Source organism: Hippopotamus amphibius, chromosome 8, assembly GCF_030028045.1.
Source record: "Hippopotamus amphibius kiboko isolate mHipAmp2 chromosome 8, mHipAmp2.hap2, whole genome shotgun sequence".
Classification (NCBI taxonomy): Eukaryota; Metazoa; Chordata; class Mammalia; order Artiodactyla; family Hippopotamidae; genus Hippopotamus; species Hippopotamus amphibius.
The window spans coordinates 70432493-70456114 of NC_080193.1; the positions used below are offsets into that span (position 1 = coordinate 70432493).

A 23622-nucleotide genomic window follows, 5' to 3' on the forward strand; every position below is an offset into this window, starting at 1 on the left:
CTACTGAAGCCTGTGCTCCACAACAAGAGAAGCCACAGCAATGAGAATGCAGCACACCGCAACAAAGAGTAGCCCCCACTCACCACAACCAGAGAAAGCCGGCACACAGCAGCAAAGACCCAACGCAGCCAAAAATAAAATAAATAAATAAATTTATAAACAAAACAAAGCAAAACAACTATACATTGACAGGTTGCAAAAAAAAAAAATGCACAGGGAAGTCTGTGGGCTTTCTTTTTCTTTTTCTCCTTTTTATTCATTAAATATTTATGTCATACTGACTTTAAGTGCTAGGGAAACTAAGGTGAATACATTAGACACAGCCCTAGAAAATTTCATAATCGATTGTGGAATAGAGACATATTAAGAGAAAACTGTGATCAAATATAATAAGTGCCATGGTGGAGCAAAGAGAAGTACAACCTCATAGTCCAGCTTTGGAGCTAGGATGGGATTGGAGAGCAGAGACAAGAGGGAGCAATGCCAAGATAAATCTTTATGTTTTAGTATGTTTGAAATATATGTACAGAAATTTGAGGTAGGATATACTCAGAAATTAGAAATTCTCTTTGTGATAAAATTGGTTAATATTGATTTCATTATCATTTAGATATTCAATATCATTAACCTACAGAATAAACGTTTTTTAGAAAAAAAATTCTTTTAGAGTACCCAATAACTTTGAAGGCACCCAATGCATATTTGTTGAATGTATTAATTTATCAATTCATTCAACAAATATTTATTGAACACTTGCTTAATGTCAGTCATTCACTTGATTCACAGGGGGCTGTAAATAATAAAATGTAATGCATAAATGATATAGAAAGAAGACAATGATTCTTGCGGAACAAAGGAAAAATAGAAACGAGTGGGGGATAGGAAGTGGTGGGATGAGGGACATCTTACAAATATTAAGTAGCAGGTCTGGGTAGACGTTTTGAAAGGTGACATTTAAGAAAATACACAAAGTTTGTCTTCTGGATATTTGGAAGTTGAACATCTAGGCAGTGAAAATAGCCAGTGTGAAGGTGGTATCATGCCTGCTGTATTTGTGGGGCGGCAAGAAGGCTGGTTTGGCTAGTGGAAAGAGAACCTGTTGAAAATTAGCAGGTAGTGAGTTTTGAGAGGTATTGGGAAAAAGATCACATAGGGCATTTTAAAAAAGTGTAGACTTTGGGTTTTACTTTGAGTGAAATGAGGAACTATCGTAGGGTTTTGAGAAGTGTGACAGAGTCTGTCTTTTAAAGGGATTGTTCTGGCCACTGTGTTAAGAAGAGATATTAAAAGAGGCCAGATGGAACCAATAATGCCAATTGGATGGCTATTATAGTAACTTAGGTGAGAGGAGAAGGTAGTTCAGATGAGGGTGGAGCAGTGGAGGAGGTGAAGAGTAGTCTGATTTTATATTTTGAAGTCAGAACCAATAGTTTTTGCTGAAGAATAGGATTTGAGGGGTAAGACAGATGTAGAAATCTAGGATGACTCCAAGATTTTGAGACTGAGCAACTAGAAGATGGAGTTAACAAACTGAATGAAAGAAACTATCCCCTTTTACCTTATTTGCTGATATTAACATTCAGTGATATAATTCAGATAGATTTTGTTAAAGAATATGAACAGAATATTTTGAGAAAAATGGAGAGAAGATAAAGAAAAATTGGGAAAATAACAATGTTTTGTATTTAAATTTCTTTTAGCTACTTGACCCTTCCTTTTCTTTGAATGGTCTTTAGGATATTAACCATGTCTGCAAGGTAAATGATAAAATTCAAGGGATAATAATTTATAATGTAAATGATTAGAAATAGCATGGGCTTCATTTTCTTTTTAAGGTATTGCTTCTGGTATCCATATATAAATATTTTATCCCTACTAAACTATATATGCACCATTACATTAAACTACTCTATAGAAATCTTTTGAGAAAAAATATGATGCTTTCTTAACACAATTAAATTAGTATCATCCATTTTTCATCTGTGAAACAGTCCATGTAGATATTTCAAAATGATTAATGTGTCATACTGTTTTACTGCTTCTGCTAATTGCATTTTTGTAATGTACAGTTTTCAAAATATTTTAAGCATTTAAGTACATCCCATTTTTTGTAGGTTTTTTTGTTTTTTGTTTTCCATTAGCATTATGTACCAGACAAGGTACCTGCAAGAAAGATACAGAACATACAAAAAAAGAGTGTGCATAAAAGCTTAATAAAGGGAATACTTACAAAAGTGTGGGCAGGATTAAAGGAAACCAACACAGGATAGTGAAGTTTGGGCAGTAGGCTCAGGGATTAATGTTGCTGGTATATCCCTAAGCAAAGGAAAGAAACAGTTTTGCAAGTTCCTGAAGATAGAGTTGTAGCTTTAAGTACAGTTGTACTTGTTCAAGAGGACCACTCAAAAGAAATAATAAACTTTAGTAAAGGAACAAAGCCTGGAACAAAGCAAGCTTGACCTAACTTGTCTCACACATGGTGATCCTACTTGCATTTCTCATCGGCTAAACACAAGAGAATACCTTAAGAAAAGGGATCCAATTTATGCAGTCCATAAAGGTAAGCCTCCAGAGGGATACAGCAAACTGCAGAGAGTCAGAGACCAGATTTGGAGGAACAGAGAAATCCAGCCAATATGAAATTATATTTTGTAAGGGAGGAATTGATTTTTATTGAGAGCCACAAAGATATCAAATATTATGACCCCTCATTAGCTCCCCAGTAAATACCTTTTGCAAATAATTTCACTTTCTTAAATTATATATGTTTGAATTTTTATTAGAAAATATTTTCAGTTATAGAAAAGTTGCAAAAATATGAGTATTACGAAGAACATCTGTATATCCTTTAACCAAATTTATTCTTTGTAAACATTTTACTGCTTTTGCTTTACCATATGCTTTTTACCTCTTTCTCTAATATATTTTATGTTATTCTATTCTAATAACACGGCCAGCCAGTAGGACCTCAGAGACTGTCGTGCACTGGCATCTACCAAGTCTGGTGTTGGCAGCTTTCCCCACATGAGGCCCGAAACATCACACATTGGACTTTGGTCAGAAGCCAGATGCTTCAATACTTTGTCATAAATTATAATTTCATGAACATTATTTTTCTACCTATGATTCCACCTTTGTTTTAGTCTTAATTCTAAAAGTAAGCATATGGAACGCTTACCATCAGTCCCTTTGCGAGTTTTTCCAGTTCTCTCTTGGTTAGGTGAAGCTCACCCTCAAGTAGACTGCTCAGGAAGTGTACATGTGTACAGTATTCCCTAAGTCCTTGCATATTTAAATCTGTTTTTCTATAGCCTTGATACTTAAAAAAGATTTTGACTAAATATAATGACTTTGGCTCACTCACATTTTTATTCTTTACCTTTCTTGAATATACCACTCTACTTGTGCCTTGCTTTGTATTTGTTTTTGAGACGTCTATTAATGTTCTAATTCTGTTGAATTTGCATCTCTTTGTTTGAAGGTTCTGAGGACTTTGTCTTTAAACTTTAATAGCTTTGCTAGATATGTGGCAGAGTTTACTGTTCCGAGTCAGTTGAAATGGTTTGCCATTTCAGTATGTGGAGTCAGGCATTCTTTTGTTTTCAGAATGTTTTTTGATTATCATTGTAAATATTGAAATGTTAATTATGATTCTTTTGATTTTCCTTTTTATGGAGTATAATTATACATGCCTTAGACTATTGTTGATTGTCTTCCAATTTAAACACTTTCTCTCTGGTTCTTTTTACTTTTTTTAAGTATAATTTTTAATTATCCTGGTGACTTTACTTTTATACAATGGCCTTTATTAAATTTTCATTTGAACCTCTTTTCCCTTGGAAACCTTTTCCGTTAGTCTTATTTCTGATATGTTATTCTTTTTTTCTTCTATTTCTTTTGTGAGTTCATTTACTTCTCTTGTCTTTTCTTCTAATTTGTCCATTTCTGGTATTAGTTTTTGTATTTATAATTCAAGGTGTTTTTTCATGACCCCAAATACATGTTTTAGGATGTTTAATTCAACTTGGAATGTTTTTGTTTTTTTTTAGCTTCGTGCTTGTTTTTTAGGAGATAGTTTTTGTCAGTAGAATTGCTTTAGTCACAAGTTAAAAATTTTAAGTCATTTCATGTTGATAGTATCTGCTTTTTTCTGTTATCCATTCTATGAATAGGATTCCTAATTGAAAAATATGAAGTTTCTGTCATTTTTCCTCTTTCCTGTTCAGTTTTTAAAAGAATGGTGTTGCTGATGGTGATAGAGAGATGAAGAGTTGGTGTTTCGTCACCCCTTTTTCTGCAAGAATCATAATTTTTCCCTGTTATTTTCTCATTTTCCTTCTTGCCTCATTCCATCCTCTTTATATTTCTTTCTCTTCAGGAAGCAATGCTTCTGCCAGTCTGCCGGCTTGTATTATAATCAACCACATTTTACCTGAATTTATTATTTTGGAATATAATGCTGCAGTTTGTTTTTTGGGGAATTATTTTGTCTGTTTCATCTATGTCCTCTTCTTGCTTCACATTTTTTCTTGGAGTCTCATGCCTTTTCTCTCTCGCTCTCCATACCTACAGGCCTAACATCAGGTGATTGGTAGAAAGTCTGTTGGAATTTTCTTTTCTGTTTTTAAAGATTGTTGTATTCTCTGCCTCTTAGTGATGCTGAAGTCTGGGTTAGTTTTGGATTTATTTTTCATTATTGTTATTTTTATGACTTATTTGGAAGGGTGTGTGCGAGAGATTCAGTGTGGGTCATGATTGTTCTCCAAACCCAGAAATATTCATGTATCTTTTTTTTAAGCTCTTTATTGGCATATAATTGCTTTACTCATGTATCTTTATTTTAAACAACACCAACAGCAAACTTCAAAAAATTGTTATTTTGTTTAAATAATCATGTGAAGTTTTACTATTAAGAAATGAGAGATCTAGTTTCAAAAGCAAGGGATTTTTTGCAGAAATATATATTCTATAAAACAGCAATATATAAAGTTTCTCATTAGCATAAGACAAGTAACAGGAGACATACTTTTTTAGAATTTTGATATTCTAATGACATTAAAATATATGTGACACAAAGGTAATCTGCTGTTTAGTAGTGATATAATTAATCATGAATAACATTAAGAAAAATGCTTAGTAACCAGCACGTATTTGCAAGTTTGAGAAAATGTTAAGTATTCTAATTTATCTCTGCTTTTTCTAAAAGAGTTGGCATATTTACTGTTTTGACTAAATTGACAGGACAATTTAGTCATTCTACCAGTTTGATACACATTTTAATGTAATTAGCCACTTTTGTGAATAACATCTTTATAACTTAGACTATTTAGAAGTCAGTGAGATCTAACTTTAATGACTGTCAAAAACTGAACACCACTTTAAGTGGGATGTTCCTACCTTAAAAAATGAGATAAATTTTTGGGTATATTTCCACTGTTTGGTAGAATGAGGTTGATGGTAGCATACCATCATTGTCCCTGATAGAATTTGGGGGAAAAAATGACAGGTTTATTACAGATTCCTATTTTTAAAGGACAGCAGAAAGCTTTGAAAGCAAGGAGTGGCTGAATTAAAGTTTTAAATAGGGAAGACCCTTTCCCAGGTGTCCTAAAACTACTGTCATTGGCTTTTCTTCTCTTTTTTTCTCTTTCAGTCTCTCTCTCACAATCTTTCTGTCTTCCTCCAGCCCACCCTGGACACCGGGTGAGTTTGGGTTAGATAAAATAAATCTGGTGGAGGAAGGAAATATCAGAGGAGCTTTCCATATTTTGTGATGTCACAGATTGAAAACTAGGGACCAGCCAAATGGCATCTCTTCCTATCCTCTCCCTCATGGCTGGGTGCTGAGCTCTGGGATCATAAAGGAGGTTAATTTCTTAGTTAGGAAAGTCAGAATGGAACTTCCCTTCTTTTTATGGTGCTTGGGAAACAAAGTCCTACTAGAGGGAGGAGGCTGAAATAACCACAAAACAGACCTCATGCTTTTGATACTTGAAAATAGAGAGTGGGCTAAGTAAAGTTCCAACCCAACCTTGACTCAGCTCCTCAGCCTGCCTGCCTAACAGAAGAAATGCAACCCACTTGGGAACTGTAGGAATTTTATCTCAAAATTATTTGTAGTGTCTACATAAACTACTAATAAGAGAAAAATACTAGACATGCTAAGACACCAGAAAATGTGCCCAGTGAGAGAAAAGGCAGATAATAGAAGCAGAACCACAGGTGATCCAAACAGGGATTCCCACATGACTATTATAAATATGTTAAAGAAAGTAGAAGGAAAAATGGAAAAAATCAATGACAAGACAGCGATCTCAAACAATATTTAAATAAAGATATATAATCAAATGGACAATTTGGAACTGAAAAATACAATATATGAAATTAAAAATTCATCAGATGAGGATTAATTGCAGTCTTGACAGAATTAATGAGCTCAAGTTAGGCCAACGGAAAACATACAAACTGAAGCCCAAGATGAAAAACTGAAGAAAAAGAAAATATATTGTAGGAAAGGTGTATTAGGCAGTCAAAAGGGATAAAATATAAATGATTAAAATCTCAGAAAGAGAAGAGAGAGACAGAATGGGACAGAAACAATGTTAGAAAAAATAATACCTGAGACATTTCTAAATCTGCAGATTTAAGATATTTAGTAATCCCTAAATGGTATAAATGTAAAGAAAACACTACCAAGGCATAGCAGGGCCAGATATTTGACACCAAAGGTAAAAAGAAAATTTTGAAAATAGCCAGAGTAAAAAATATACATTACCTTTATAAGAGCAACAATAAGACTGATAACTGACTTTTCCCTGTTGCAGCAAGAAAACATGAAATGATGTATTTAAAGGGCTAAAAGAAGAAAAAAAAGTCAACATAGAATTCTATACTTAACAAAAATATTCTTCAAATATGTGTACAGAATAAATGCTTTTTTAAACAAAACAGTGTCTCTATAGCAACTTTCACTATAAGAAATACTGAAAGTTCTTTGGCTTGAAGGAAAATAATTCCAAATAGAAGCACACAACTGCAGAAATTGTAAAACAGCTCCAGAGTAGTCAATTATAGATAAAGGTCAGTATATAAAAAATCACTTCTACTTTTATATACTAGTAATAAACAATTTGAAAAATGAAATTTTAAAAATACCAGCTGTGATAACACAAAACCACAAAATATTCAGGAGTGTGAGACCTCTATACTGAAAGCCCTAGGACATTTATTAGAGAATTTAGTAAAGAGCTGAATAAATGGAGAATATAATTGATCTATAGATTTATTACTATTCTAAGTATAGTTTTTCATTTGGTGGATATTAGATAATTTTAATGTTTGCATGGAAATTCAAAGGATATAGCACAGCTAGTACACTCTTTAAGAAGAATACATGCTACCAAATTTCAGGACTCATCATATAGTTCAAGTTAATAGAGCATGGGATTAGTACAGGGATCAACAGGTCAACGAGTACAACAGACTGAAGCATAGAAATAGACCAACACATATACACTGGGGAAAAGATGATCTTTTAATAAAAAATAGTGATTCTTTCTTTCCATACATAAAATTAACTTGAAAAATGGCAATTGACAGAAATATACAGTATCATTCATTTTCTATCCCAGGTGACTCGCACAGTTCAAGGCACATATTGAATAAATAGTTGATAAATCAATGACACTTAACATAAACCTCATTACTGAGAAAATTTTATTAGAATGCATAGTTAAGACCAGCAATATGACTGACCCAGAGTTTGGGATCCTACCACCTTCCCTATTGAGGGTTGGAGGAATATAGATGAGGGCTGTTCCTACAGTGCTTGATATATGACCCCAGGTTTAACTTAAAGGGATTCATAACTAAGCTGTCATCCAAAGATTTATAGTTTTGTGTTAACTGAGCCTATCACAAAGCAGAGTGCTTTCCTTGGTGTTGAAGTTGATAGAGCAAAGAGGAAATGGAAGGGTAGTCTTTCGTGTTGCTTCTCTGTCACTAAATAAGAGAAACTTCATCATATAAGATGATTTCTTAAATTTCTGAGACTTAACATGATACTGCCATACAGTTCCACATATTTATAACTCCATACAAATTAGTTGACTCAGGAAGGCTTAATCTAACTTAACATGAAAACCAGACGTAGGAGAAGGTAATATGGATGAAGTAACTTGGGGCTGGTATCTTTTAATGAATAGGAGAGGACTTGGAAAAAGAAGCAAAGAAAAACTGTTAAAAGCCACCAAAAGAAGGAAATTAAAAAAAAAAAACCTACTACTTTTTCCTCTTCACATTGTGATAAAACAAGATGCAAGTTTGAAATAAGAAAAGCTGCAGCATTTAGCTATTATTAAGGAGATCTTAAAATACTTATGAATGATTTAAAATGGATAATAAGGTTTTTCTATAAATTTTATTTCTACATTTGGTTGCCTTTTCTAAAACTTCTGGAATTAATCATAGTCAGGGAAATTGTAATTTTCCAAAAATGAATTTTCAAAATAAAATTGAATACCTCGGAAATATTTTCTGATATATGACTTTTTAATTCAAGTTGGCACTTGTACTTTATTAATTCAAGCATCATAGCTTTTCTACCAATATTTCATTGAATACTAAAAACTAAACTAATAACTGAAATGTATTTTCTTTCATTGGACTTATATTGGGAGTTGATGCATTTGAATGAATAGCTCATAATTAATTTTTTAAATAAATTTATTTACTTATTGGCTGCTTTGGGTCTTTGTTGCTGCATGCAGGCTTTCTCTTTGTTGCAGAGCATGGGCTCTAGGTGTGCAGGCTTCAGTAGTTATGGCGTGTGGGCTCTAGAGCACAGGCTTAGTAGTTGTGGCACACGGGCTTAGATGCTCCATGGCAAATGGGATCTTCCTGGACCAGGGGTTGAACCCGTGTCCCCTACATTGGCAGGCAGATTCTTAACCACTGAGCCACCAAGGAAGTCCTTCATAATTAAAATTATTCAGAATTTCAGAGTTTTTGATGTTACACCATATGTAACAAGCTAATTTAATATCCTGAATCATAATACAGTGTCATATATCTCTAAACATCAGAAATTTGTAGGTGAAGACTTTCATTACTGAAAGAAGAAAAAATACATTTGTAGTTTCATCTTTCTGTTCTTAATTATATCTTTTGTATAATTCCACATATCTTTGAACTTTAAATTCTGTGTAAGTACAGTAAGCCCTCATTACTTGTGGATTTTGTATTTGTGAATTCACCTACTGGTGAAACTATACTTGTAACCACAAAATCAATACTTATGGCACTTTTATACTTATTCTTGCACATGGGCAGAGCAGCAGAAATTTTTAGTTGCCCCACATACTCATTCATAGCTGAGAAGGTAATGCCGAGCCTTCTTGTTTTGGTTCTTATTCTATAAAAAAACATACTTTTAGCAGTCTAGTGTCATGATTTTTGCTTTTTTTTCTCGGTGCTTTTACTGTTGATAACAGCCCTCAAACATAGTGCTGAAGTGCTGTCTAGTGTTCCTAAGTGCAAAAGGCTGTGATATGCCTTATGGAGAAAATACACGTGTTCGATAAACTTTGTTCCAGCATGAGTTAGTGTGCTGTTGGTCATGAGTTTAATGTTAATGAATTAACAATATGGCCCATCCAGAAAAAGGAAAAGTCTCTTTTCTGTACATGAGGCCACTGTACAAAGTGTTAAACTAATGTGTAGTGCGTGGAGAAGTGCATGATGAAGCTGTGGAGAAGATGGGAAAGTGGCTAAACTTATGCACTCATGAGATGATGACCAGTAGAAAGCACAGTGGACAGCATTGTTGTGAGGCTGATAGCCAAAGAAATTTATAGTCACTTCACCCAGGGCTAGGAAAACGCTAAACACTTCTGCGCTACTGCTAGCTGGCTTGCTCATTTCAAAGGGTAATACAGCAAGAAAATGGTAAACATACAAGTGAGGCAGGTTCTGCAGATAGGAGGCTACAGAGCAATTAAACAAAAAAACTGCAAAAAGAGTTATGTAGAAAAGTGGATTTTCAAGGTGGATATGTCTACCTTATTTTATAAGGAATTTAGCAAACAGACCTATATTATGCAAATAGTGTTTTGGATGACAAAAATGTTGTGACTACAGGCTTGCAGGAACCTAACTGTATTTCTCTTGAAAGCAATAGTTCAGTATTAATTCAGTATTCACAGAAACTCTATAGAACATAACTACTGAAAATAACAAGAATCTACTTTATTACATATGTGCATAGTCTTCATGCTTGAGCATCAGACTTCTGTATGGACTGCTGTTCATATCTAGGGTGGAAAACATTGACATATAGCTTACAGTCTATTGTTCATGGTCAAAAAGACTGAAGCTGATTGCAACTTTTTCTCTTTTCATTACCATGTATTCAAGGCTCGGCTAAAAAAATCACAACCTAGTCCTGTAGCTCATAACTGTTAGTAGTTTATGAGAGCCCTTGTTTAATGCTCCCTCATCTACAGCGTTTCACCCAAGAGAATGTGTAATGCTTTAACAGGATCAGTTGAGCATTTTTGCCTTTTCATAAGTAAGCTTCATAAGACTGAAGCTACCCATCTGTCTACCCCTGGGAAACCTTATGGCAGGTGGAGGTGGGTCTGCAGCCTCAGCATGTAGATAAAGTTGATATGATGAGACTGCAGTGTGCTAACACATTTTTTATTGGAGAATTATTCACTGGCTATCAGGAAAGCGAAGAGTTAAATGAAGACAGGAGAAATTTCTTTTAGAAGAATAAAGCAAAGTGTAACAAATTCCTCTCTACCTTGGAGAAGTAAGAATGGGTAAACATTTGCATGAGGCCAAGACTTTTATACATGTTCTATGTCGGTGATTCTCAAATTGAGGTCTGTGGACCTCTGGAGATCCCTGAGACCCTTTCAGAGGGTCCATGAAGTCAATACTTTTTTTCTTAATAATACTAAAATATTCTTTGCCCTTTTCATTTTGTTAAATTTGCACTTATGGAGATAACAAAGAGTAAAACTGCTGATACCAAAACAAACCCCAAAAAACCAAAACTGCTGATACCTTCATAAGAATGAAGTCAGTGAGTATATATCATTTATGACAAAATGGGAAGTAAACATAAAGCACTTATACCTCATACTGTCTTTGCAGTGGCTGTCTAGAGTTAAAGCTCTAGTGCAGATTGAGTGGTAAGCTAACTACTCTTATCATAGCATCATTTTAAACTGGAAGAATGAAAGAAACTATGGGTATTCAAAGTTGGTCATTTGGCAGACATTTTCCTTGAAAGATAAAGTGGGTCATTCACCTCAGGGAAAACAAATAACGGTATTTATTTCCAATGACAAAAGATAAGCTTTCAAGTGAAAATTAGAATTTTGGAAAACTTGTATTTCTTCACTGTGAATTTCATAGTTTCCTAATACTTAAAGTCTTTTCAGAGGAAATCCATGATGATATAAGCAAATGTGATTTTTTTTATATTGTATATGAAATATTCCAACATTTGGAAAATCCACATAACTCAAATGAATATTTCCTGTGCATGATGTTACAGTGCATGATGTTACAAAATTATATACAGATTTAAAAAAAAGAACAATTCAAAGTGCAAGGTGGACCAGCAAATTTAACCTGCTCTAGGATGAAATATTCATTGTATGGCTTCAATTTCCTCATTGCAAGTAAACTTTAAGAAACTGTTACTTGTTGAATTTTGGTATAGTATCAAAGCAGGATATCCACAATTATTGGGAAAATGCTATAAAAGTACTTCTGTTTTCTAACTGAATATATGTGTGAAGCAAAACAGTGTAACCAAAACAACATATTGCAACAAATTGAATTCAAAGGCAGATATGAGGGTTCAGCTGGCTTTTCTTTTTTTTTAATTAATTAATTAATTTTATTAGCTGTGTTGGGTCTTTCTTGCTGTGCGCAGGCTTGCTTTTAGTTGCAGTGAGTGGGGGCTACTCTTCATTGTGGTACGCGGGCTCCTCATTGCCGTGGCTTCTCTTGTTGTGGAGCACGGGCTCTAGGCATGTGGGCTTCAGTAGTTGCGGCACATGGGCTCAATAGTTGTGGCTCACGGGCTCTAAAGTGCAGGCTCAATAGTTGTGGCGCATGGGCTTAGTTGCTCCACAGCATGTGGTATCTTCCTGGGGCAGGGATCGAACCCATGTGCCCTGCATTGACAGGCGGATTCTTAACCACTGTGCCACCTACAAAACCCAGCTGGCTTTTCTTAAAGACAGATACTATAGAAAATTTTTTTGGTGTATAAAAATGTTATTCTTCTCACTAGTTTTAGGAAGATATAATTATTTTACATTAAAATATTTTATGTGTTAACATGTATAAGGCTTATTATTTTTACATTAAAAAATAATTTTTCAAATAAGTAGTCTTAATTTGTAATACAGTAATTCTTGATAGCTATTGCCAAAACAAACAAATGCTTTTTGGGTCCTTTATCATTTTTAAGAAAGTAAAGGAGTCCTAAAAGCAAAAACTTTGAGAGCTGCTACACTACATATTGAAGATAACTCAGTATATGTATAAATTTTCATTATTATCTTAAGTTATGCTTAAAAGTAAAGATGGCAGTTATACAAGAGTAATCAAAATGAAGGTCGTAGGACTTAGCTATTTTATACTGGTCGAGTTAATACTGTTTGACACAGTCCCTGGGGTAAGTACATGGCAAAAGAATGACAGCAAAATTCCCATGCGGTTGCTATGTGGTGAAAGGATGTAGATAAACCACAAGAACAGAAGAAACATTTTGCTTGCTTGAGGTCTGGAGAATCACTCAACTGGTGTAGCATAATACCTCTTATTATTTATGAGTGGGCAGTGAGATGCTAACATTTATTGAGAACAGTTAAGTTTTTACATATATGATTTTATTTACTTTCCACACAACCAGTTGAGTTGGATACTACCATCATCATTTGGTAGATGTGGAAAATGTGGCTCATTGACTAAGCTGAAATCACACAGAAAGCAAGCTAGTTAAAACTCAGGCTAGGTATTCTCAACACCACAGTCCTTGCTATTGCTGTTGCACCACATTGCCATGAGGATTTCCTTTTTTTTTTCTTTTTTGGTTTTGAGCCATATCCATACAATAAATAAAACCTGGTATGTTTCAATTTTAAATGATTTTTATTATAAAATTAATACATGCAAAAATTGAAAATATAAAAGGCAAGAAAATTACCCATGCTTTTCTGAAGTAGTTACTGTATACTTCATTTAATAGATCTATGTCTATATCTTTATTAATATATATAATTAACATTCTTATGTATCTTTGCTATTCCTCTGTATTCCTCTATTACAGTTTTATTTCCTAAGAAGAATTTAATTGGATGGCTATACCAGAATTTATTTAATGGATTCCTATTATTAAGGATCAGATATATTTCCAATATTTTGCAAATGTAATGTAGCAATGGATACTCTTCAATTAAAATTTGGAGTAAATCCATCATTCTTTCCCCAGAAAAATATTGAATCTGGAATTATTGATATATACCTTTGAATTCTACTGCAAAATGCATTAATATAAATCTATTCTGATATCTATTGTTAGGCTACTACTGGAATAAATATTTTTGTTTCAATGTTAATTTTTTATCACCAATATCACTAATGAGCTTTACATTGTTTCATATGATTGCAAGCCATTTGCAATTAAAAATGTTAATATATTACTAGAAGTAATCATCAATTATATTTTAATTACTGTGTGCTATGCACTGTTTATATATATATATATATATATATATATATATATAAATAAAATACTGGTATAATAAACAACCCAAAATCTCAGAAGCATGCAAAAATGATGTTTTATTTCTTGCTCTCATTACATACCTGTTGTTGATCAGTAGCAGCCCTGCTCTACCTTTTCTTCATTATAAGATCCATGCTGAAGAATTAGTCTCTATTGGGATTTTGTCAATTTTGTGACAAATGGGAAAGAGAAAAGTCTTAACTATACAATGACTCTTAAAATTTCTGTGTATAAGTCACTTTTGTTCACATGGCTTGACCAAAAGAATCAAATGGCTAAACCTGTCTCCATGAGATGAGAATGTATAATCCTTTCCTTTGGAGGGACAACACAAAGCACAGATCAGTCATACTTTCAATGGGGAAGGGAAAATATTACCTTCTTCATAAGGAGTGGTGGCAAATATTTAGGAACAAAAATATGATCTGTCACATTAGATACTATCATTTTCCACATTTTATGTTTGAGAAAACAGAGCTCTAATTTTTCTAATATTGAAAAACAGACTAAGTAAATTGCCCATACTCAGAGATTTAGTAAATGGTGGAGTGAGGATGCAAGCCCAGGCACTCTGGTTTTAGAGACCAGTCCAATGATACAAAAATTACATTCAGTAAAAAATCACCTAGCACCTCACAGTATTTATAAATATGACAGACCTATAATTTATTGTCCAAACCTGGACCCCTTTTTTGATAAATGCTTAACTGAGTGGGATGTGTGGACTAGTTTTAACCTAGGTCTATCCCAAGGAAATCAAGATGAGTGGTTAAACTAGAGACAGTTTTTATAAAGCATTGTAATATTTGGCAGTAATTAAGGGCTTTGGCAAGTTTGGGTAAGGAATACTAATCATGTAAACACAGAGGCTTCACTGCAAATACATGAAGTAATACCATTCAAGGCATAGTAAATTTCTAAGTTGGCTTTGCTTCTTTGCTGTGTACTGTAAGTAAAACTTATTAATCTTTGTAGTGTTTTCCAAGATGGTCTCTAAAATCAGTTCTATTTTAGTTTAACTACTCTGAATTAATAAATATCCCTAAAGGATACCAAAGAATAGTTCTAAAATTTTAATAGAGTAGAATAAATAATAAAACTTACACTAAGAATTATTTAGTATAACAATGGAAAGGACCAAGATTTTCTGACCTGAGATTCTGTGCCTAGTGTTTTGTGTGCTTAGTGAAAGAATTTATAAATGCAGCTGAGCATACAAACTATAAAAGCTTATTATTTTTAACAATGCTTATGCATGTACTAGAAACCTTTAGGGGAGTTTTGGTTAGCAAGCTTATGTAAGCTTACCAGACTCATTAATTGCCCTGGTACAACTTTTATTTACAAGGTTCCTATTGGCTTGTATCTAACATCTGAAACTGGAAAATTTTAAAGTAAAGTATAAATTCCACATGAAGAACTGATCACAGGATCTGAAATAAGAAGATTACTCCCAAAAGAGATATAAAATAATAGTAAACAAACAAAAATGTATTCCGTATTACTTATGACATTATTTGCAAATACCCCTTTAAATTAAGACACCATTTTCGTCTACTAAATGGGCTAAAATTAAAAAAATACAACATTCAGTGTCAGTAAGGATGTGGTCAAATGAGCATTCCCATATACTGCCAGTGAGAGTTTAAATTGACACAACTTTTACAGAATAAAATCTGAAATAGTAGAGCAAGCTTTTATAAATATTTCTGGACATTGACATTAAGGAATTTATCCCTTGGAAATACTCATAAATTTGATGAAAATGTGTCTACCAGCATTATTTATAATGTTGAAAAATGAAATAATAATGAAAGCTTAAGCAAATCATGATCTGTTCATATATGATTCTTGTGAGTATCTTTATGTTCATCTTATTTGGGACTTTGTGTTTCCTGTGCCTGGAGATATGTTTCCTTCTTCAGATTCAGGAAGTTTTCAGTTATAATTTTATCAAATACACTTTTGACCCTTTTCTCTCTGTCTTTTGCTTCTGGGACCCCCTCTCTCTCTGCCTACCCAATGCAAAAGTTAGTATGCTTGTTGTTCCAGAGGTTCCTTAAACTGTTCTCATTTTAAAAATTTGTTTTCCTTTTTTGCTGTTCTGATTGGGTGATTTCCGTTATTCTGTCCTCCAGGTCACTTATGCCTTCTTCTGTGTCACCTAGTCTGCTCTTCATGCCTTCCAGTGTGTGTTTCATTTCAGTTATTCTGTCCATCAGCTCTGATTCATGCTTTCCTTGTATTTTCTAGTTCCTTGTTAAAATATTCAGTTAGCAGTTTTATTACTGATGCCTTGAACTTTTTATCTGGTTAATTATCTCTGTTTCATTAGTTGTTTTTTTCAGGGTTTTTTTTTTTCTATTGTTGTTGTTGTTCTTTCATTTGAAACAAATTACTCTGTCTTTTCATTTCAACTTACTCTGTCTCTATGAAATCAGGGAAACAGTTACCTATCCTGGCCTGGAAGGAGTGTCTTTGTATGAGAGCATCCCTATGCAGTCTGTGTATGCCCAGTGGCTTTGGTGGGAGAGCTAGATCTGAAGTGAGCACTGGCTGTGTTTTCCCCCAGGGTGTGCTGGAAACTGTCACCTTGGTGGGAGGTAGGGCTGGATAAGGAGGGGCTAGAGCCAGAGCCAGGTGTGAGCTGAGGCTTCTTCTATATTCAGTGGCCATCACCACCCTATCAGCAGTGGGGTTGGGTCCCAAATTGCTGGAGCAGAAGCTATGAATGTAGGGTCTAAGCTGGTTCTGCCATTCCCTCTAAGTGTGCACTTTTCCCCTCCCAGCAAGGGCACATTTGCCGCAGAGGGCAGCAGTGCTGGGGTATGCACTGGGCCAATCCCTACACACCAGTCAGAGTTCCAGACAGCTCCAGATCCACTGCCTCTGTGAGCACCAGCAGTGGCCGCCCTCACCTCATTCGGATGCAGTGCCAGATTGAGCTGGCTCCATCCCTCCCAAGTGTGCACTTTCCTGGGCAAAAGCAGCCTTTAACCTGGTGCAGAGCTATGCTGGAGTTAGAGGGGCCAGAGTCCTGGGCAGTGTCAATCTTCTTCTTCTGCCTTGCTTCCAAGAGTAAATAAGCATGTGTGTGCTCTTCACAAGCTGAGTCTAGGTTTCTTACAGCCATCCTGTAAGTCCCACTGACTTCCAAGCCAGCTAAGGGCATTCATCTTCCTGGTGTCAGATCCCAGGGCTTGAGTCCCCATTGTGTGGTTCAAATCCCTCACTCCCCAGGGAGGATCTCCAAGCCTGTGATATCCTTCTCCTCTTCTGTGTCTCCTCCTAAGGGCAGGTTCTTAGCTGACTGCTTTCCTCACTTCCTACCCAACTCCATGTGGACTTTTCTTTACAGCCTTGATTGTAGAAGAGTCATTCTACCAGTCTCTGGTTTGTTTTCAGTGAGAGCTGCTCCACATGTAGATGTATTTTTGACGTTTTCATGAGGGGAGGTGAGCCCAGTGTCCTCCTACTCTGCCATCTTGATCTCCTCCCTTTCTGTATCTTTTCAAACTACCAAATACATTACACATGTGAGATAAATGATTGAGAATAAATTACTAACACATGTTTGCATTCACACAGACAGGCAGTATACAGTGGTTGAAAGAGCAGAGTCTGGACACAAATTACTTGTGTTTGAATCCCAGAATGTATTACTACGTGACCTAAGAAAAATTACCTAACCTCCTGTGCCTCAGTTATCTCGAGTATACTAATATGGGGAAAACAATGCTACCCATCTTCAGAATTGTGAGAATTGCATGAGTTAATGCTTACAAAACACTTAGAATAGTTTCCTGGCACATAGCACATTTAGTTATTATTATTTTAAGATAATTTCCTTTCTCAATGACTACAATGATTGCAGTGTAAACATAAACATATTCAAACCTGGGAATAGTTTGTTGGAAGCTCTACTGTTATATGTAGGGATTTTGAAGATAATCAACATGTAGGCTAATCATCAAGAGATTTTTGGATACAGAGAAATGTGTGATAACTGGAATGTTTATTGATGAATTTATAATTAGGTAAAAATTATGAATGTTATGGGATATCATTAAAGAGCTTTTAGAGGAGGAAATTCTTACAGTATGTTGATAAATATTTGAGGATCAGGATGAAAGCAAGTCTTTAATCTTGATAGAAGACATTATGCAAATAGTTTTCCTTAATTGAAATTTTCTTTTTTAAACTTAGATAATTGATAACAAAAAAGAATACTTTGAAATACAGAAAATAACCTTTTAAGTAATTTACAAACGTAAGGTGTTACTACTTTTCTTATTAGTAACTATCATTATCAAACATAAAAAGTTAAAACAAAATAAAATTAAATAACTTTGAACCCTCTTTAATAACACTGACAATATTGAGAAAGAATATTGAGCTAAATGAACGTTAAATTTTACTTTTGTTTATTTTTATATAGTTTTTTTTTTAGGTAATCAGTACTATGGACTTGAGAATATTTGAATATAGTGTGCCCCCCAAATGCTTTGGACTCCTTCCATCCTTTTGTTTTCTTAACATTTTGTTAGTAGAGTTGATGATCTGTGCAAATATTATTTCAATAGAGGGTGCTGGAAAGGAAGTATACTGTGGAAATCTTTAGGCAACTTGGCTGCCTTACTTGGCATCATTTATTTATTCCATAAAAATTCACTGGGTATGGACTAGAATACAGGTGACTCTCGTCCAGTCCTCGCCACTGATGATTGAATGGGGCAAAGGTGAAGAACAAGAAGGATTAGGGATTATCTTTGTGACCTAGGTATTGAAATGTTTGCTTTAGCATTTAATGAACAGAATTAAAAGAACAGAGAGTTAAATAGCAATAAGGAAAAGTTTTTTTTTGTTTTTTTTTTTTTTATTATTATTATTTTTTTTTTTTGGGGGGTACACCAGGTTCAATCAACTGTTTTTATACACATATCCCCATATTCCCTCCCTTCCTTGACGCCCCCCCCTCGATTCCCCCCCACCCTCCCTGCCCCAGTCCTCTAAGGCATCTTCCATCCTCGAGTTGGACTCCCTTTGTTATACAACAACTTCCCACTGACTATTTTACAGTTGGTAGTATATATATGTCTGTACTACTCTCCCGCTTCTTCTCAGTTTCCCCTTCACCCCCCGCCCCCTCCCATACCTCGAGTTCTCCAGTCCATTCTCTGTATCTGCTTCCCTGTTCTTGTCACTGAGTTCATCAGTACCATTTTTAGATTCCGTATATGAGAGTTAGCATACAATATTTGTCTTTCTCTTTCTGACTTACTTCACTCTGTATGACAGATTGTAGTTCTATCCACCTCATTACATATAGCTCCATCTCATCCCTTTTTATAGCTGAGTAATATTCCATCGTATATATATGCCACATCTTCTGTATCCATTCATTTGTTGATGGGCATTTAGGTTGCTTCCATGTCCTGGCTATTGTAAAGAGTGCTGCAATAAACATTATGGTACAAGTTTCTTTTGGGATTATGGTTTTCTTTGGGTATATGCCCAGGAGTGGGATGACTGGATCATATGGTAGTTCTATTTGTAGTTTTTGAAGGAACCTCCAAATTGTTTTCCATAGTGGCTGTACCAACTTACAGTCCCACCAACAGTGCAGGAGAGTTCCCTTTTCTCCACACCCTCTCCAACATTTGTTGTTTCCAGACTTTGTGATGATGGCCATTCTGATTGGTGTGAGGTGATACCTCATTGTGGCTTTGACTTGCATTTCTCTGATGATGAGTGATGTTGAGCATCTTTTCATGTGTTTGTTGGCCATCTGTATGTCTTCTTTGGAGAAATGTCTATTTAGGTCTTCTGCCCATTTGTGGATTGGGTTATTTGCTTTTTTGGTATGAAGCTGCCTGAGCTGCTTGTATATTTTGGAGGTTAATCCTTTGTCCGTTGTTTCATAGGCAATTATTTTTTCCCATTCTGAGGGTTGCCTTTTAGTCTTGTTTATGGTTTCTTTTGCTGTGCAAAAGCTTTTAAGTTTCATGAGGTCCCATTCATTTATTCTTGATTTTATTTCCATGATTCTAGGAGGTGGGTCAAAAAGGATGTTGCTTTGATGTATGTCAAAGAGTGTTCTGCCTATGTTTTCCTCTAGGAGCTTGATAGTGTCTGGCCTTACATGTAGGTCTTTAATCCATTTGGAGTTTATTTTTGTGTATGGTGTTAGGAAGTGTTCTAATTTCATTCTTTTACATGTTGCTGTCCAATTTTCCCAGCACCACTTATTGAAGAGGCTGTCTTTTTTCCATTGTATACTCGTGCCTCCTTTGTCAAAGATAAGGTGCCCATATGTGTTTGGGCTTACTTCTGAGTTCTCTATTCTGTTCCATTGATCTTCCTTTCTATTTTTGTGCCAGTACCATACTGTCTTGATCACTGTGGCCTTGTAGTATAGTTTGAAGTCAGGAAGCCTGATTCCACCAACTCCATTTTTCCTTCTCAAGATTGCTTTGGCTATTCGGGGTCTTTTGCGTTTCCATACAAATCGTAAGATTTCTTGCTCTAGTTCTGTGAAAAATGCCATTGGTAATCTGATCGGGATTGCATTAAATCTGTAAATTGCTTTGGGTAGTACAGTCATTTTCACGATGTTGATTCTTCCAATCCAGGAACATGGTATATCCCTCCATCTGTTTATGTCATCTTTGATTTCTTTCATCAATGTCTTAAAGTTTTCTGCATACAGATCTTTTGCCTCCTTAGGCAGGTTTATTCCTAGGTATTTTATTCTTTTGGTTGCAATGGTGAATGGGAGAGTTTCCTTAATTTCTCTTTCTGCTCTTCCGTTGTTAGTGTATAGGAATGCAAGAGATTTCTGTGCATTCATTTTGTATCCTGCTACTTTACTAAACTCATCAATGAGTGCTAGCAGTTTTCTGGTAGAGTCTTTAGGGTTTTCTATATATAGTATCATGTCATCTGCAAAGAGTGATAATTTTACTTCTTCTTTCCCAATTTGGATTCCTTTAATTTCTTTTTCTTCTCTGATTGCTGTGGCTAACACTTCCAAAACTATGTTGAATAACAGTGGTGAGAGTGGACACCCTTGTCTTGTTCCTGTTCTTAGAGGGAATTCTTCCAGTTTTTCTCCATTGAGAACAATGTTGGCTTTTGGTTTGTCATATATGGCTTTTATGATGTTGAGGTAATTTCCTTCTATGCCCATTTTCTGGAGAGCTTTTATCATAAATGGATGTTGAACTTTGTCAAAAGCTTTTTCTGCATCTATTGAAATGATCATATGGTTTTTATCCTTCAATTTGTTGATATGATGTATCACGTTGATTGATTTGCGTATATTGAAGAATCCTTGCATCCCAGGGATAAACCCCACTTGATCGTGGTGTATGATTTTTTTAATGTGCTGTTGCAGTCTGTTAGCTAGTATTTTGTTGAGGATTTTTGCATCTATATTCATCAGTGATATTGGTCTGTAGTTTTCTTTTTTTGTGACATCTTTGCCTGGTTTTGGTATCAGGGTGATGGTAGCCTCATAGAATGAGTTTGGGAGTGCTCCGCCTTCTGCAATATTTTGGAAGAGTTTGAGAAGGATAGGTGTTAACTCTTCTCGAAATGTTTGATAGAATTCGCCTGTGAATCCATCTGGTCCTGGGCTTTTGTGTGTTGGGAGATTTTTAATCACTGCCTCAATTTCTGTACTTGTGATTGGTCTGTTCATGGTTTCTATATCTTCCTGGTTCAGTCTTGGAAGATTGTATTTTTCTAAGAATGTATCCATTTCTTCCAGGTTATCCAATTGATTGGCATAGAGTTGCTTGTAGTAGTCTCTCATGATGTTTTGTATTTCTGAGGTGTCCGTTGTGACTTCTCCTTTTTCATTTCTAATTCTGTTGATTTGCATCTTCTCCCTTTTTTTCTTGATGAGTCTGGCTAATGGTTTATCAATTTTGTTAATCTTCTCAAAGAACCAGCTTTTAGTTTTATTTATTTTTCTTATGGTTTCTTTCCTTTCTTTTTCATTTATTTCTGCTCTGATCTTTACGATTTCTTTCCTTCTGCTCACTTTGGGGTTTCTTTGTTCTTCTTTCTCTAGTTGTTTTAGGTGTAAGGTTAGGTTGTTTATTCGATCATTTTCTTGTTTCTTAAGGTAGGACTGTATTGCTATAAACTTCCCTCTTAGAACTGCTTTTGCTGCATCCCATAGGTTTTGGGTTGTTGTGTTGTCATTGTCGTTTGTTTCTAGATACTTTTTGATTTCCTCTTTGATTTCTGTAGTGATTCCTTGGTTGTTTAATAGTGAATTGTTTAGCCTCCATGTGTTTGTATTTTTTGCAGTTTTTTTCCTGTAATTGATATCTAGTCTCATGGCGTTGTGGTCTGAGAAGATGCTTGATATGATTTCAATTTTCTTGAAATTGCTGAGGTTTGATTTGTGACCCAAGATGTGATCTATCCTGGAAAATGTTCCGTGTGCACTTGAGAAGAAAGTGTAGTCTGTCGTTTTTGGATGGAATGTCCTATAAATATCAATTAAGTCGAGATGGTCTAATGTGTCATTTAAAGCTTGTGTGTCTTTATTTATTTTCTGTTTGGATGATCTGTCCATTGATGTAAGTGGGGTGTTCAAGTCTCCCACTATAATTGTGTTACTGTCGATGTCCCCTTTTATAGCTGTTAGCATTTGCCTTATGTATTGAGGTGCTCCTATATTGGGGGCATAGATATTTACCATTGTGATATGTTCTTCTTGGATGGATCCCTTGATCATTATGTAGTGCCCTTCCTTGTCTCTTTTAATAGTCTTTACTTTCAAGTCTAATTTGTCTGATATGAGTATTGCTACTCCAGCTTTCTTTTGACTTCCATTTGCATGGAATATCTTTTTCCATCCCTTTCCTTTCAGTCTATATGTATCCCTTGGTCTGAAGTGGGTTTCTTGTAGGCAGCATATAGAAGGGTCTTGTTTTTGTATCCATTCAGCCAGTCTGTGTCTTTTGGTTGGAGCATTTAATCCATTTACATTTAAAGTGATTATTGACATGTGTGTTCCAATTACCATTTTCTTAATTGTTTTGGGTTTGTATTTGTAGGTGTTTTCCTTTTCTTGTGTTTCCTACTTAGAGAAGTTCCTTTAGCACTTGTTGTAAGGCTGGTTTGGTGGTGCTGAATTCTCTTACCTTTTGCTTGTCTGGAAAGCTTTTGATTTCTCCCTCAAATCTGAATGAGATTCTTGCTGGGTAAAGTATTCTTGGCTGTAGGTTTCTCTCTTTCAGGACTTTCAGTATATCCTGCCATTCCCTTCTGGCCTGCAGAGTTTCTGTAGAAAGGTCGGCTGTTATCCTGATGGGTTTTCCCTTATATGTTGTTTGTTGCTTTTCTCTTGCTGCTTTTAATATTTTTTCTTTGCGTTGAATTGTCGTTAGTTTGATTAATATGTGTCTCGGTGTATTTCTCCTTGGGTTTATTCTGTATGGGACTCTCTGTGCTTCTTGGACTTGGTTCATTATTTCCTTTCCCATGTTGGGGAAGTTTTCCACTAGAACCTCTTCAAATATTTTCACAGACCCTTTCTTGTTTTCTTCTTCTTCTGGGATGCCTATAATTCGAATGTTGGTATGCTTAATGTTATCACTGAGGTCTCTGAGGCTGTCTTCTAGTCTTTTTATTTTTTTATCTTTTTCCTGCTCTGTGGCATTTATTTCTTCCATTCTATCTTCCAACTCACTTATTCTTTCTTCTGCCTCAGTCATTCTGCTGGTTAGAGCATCTAGAGTATTTTTAATTTCAGTTATTTTGTTATCCATTGCTGTTTGTTTTTCTGAGTT

At 35.1% G+C, this 23622-nt stretch overlaps 1 protein-coding gene across 2 annotated transcripts in view; it reads left to right on the forward strand.

The window, feature by feature from the left end:
• Positions 1-23622, forward strand: part of GALNT13 (polypeptide N-acetylgalactosaminyltransferase 13) — a 535071-nt gene that overhangs the window by 152157 nt on the left and 359292 nt on the right. The window contains exon 3 of one of the 2 annotated variants that reach the window (XM_057746924.1): positions 9505-9531. The exons of the other annotated variant lie outside the window; for it this stretch is intronic. Within the exon in view, the coding sequence (XP_057602907.1) occupies positions 9505-9531 (27 nt within the window). The remainder of the gene's footprint in view (positions 1-9504; positions 9532-23622) is intronic. 2 annotated transcript variants of the gene reach the window in all.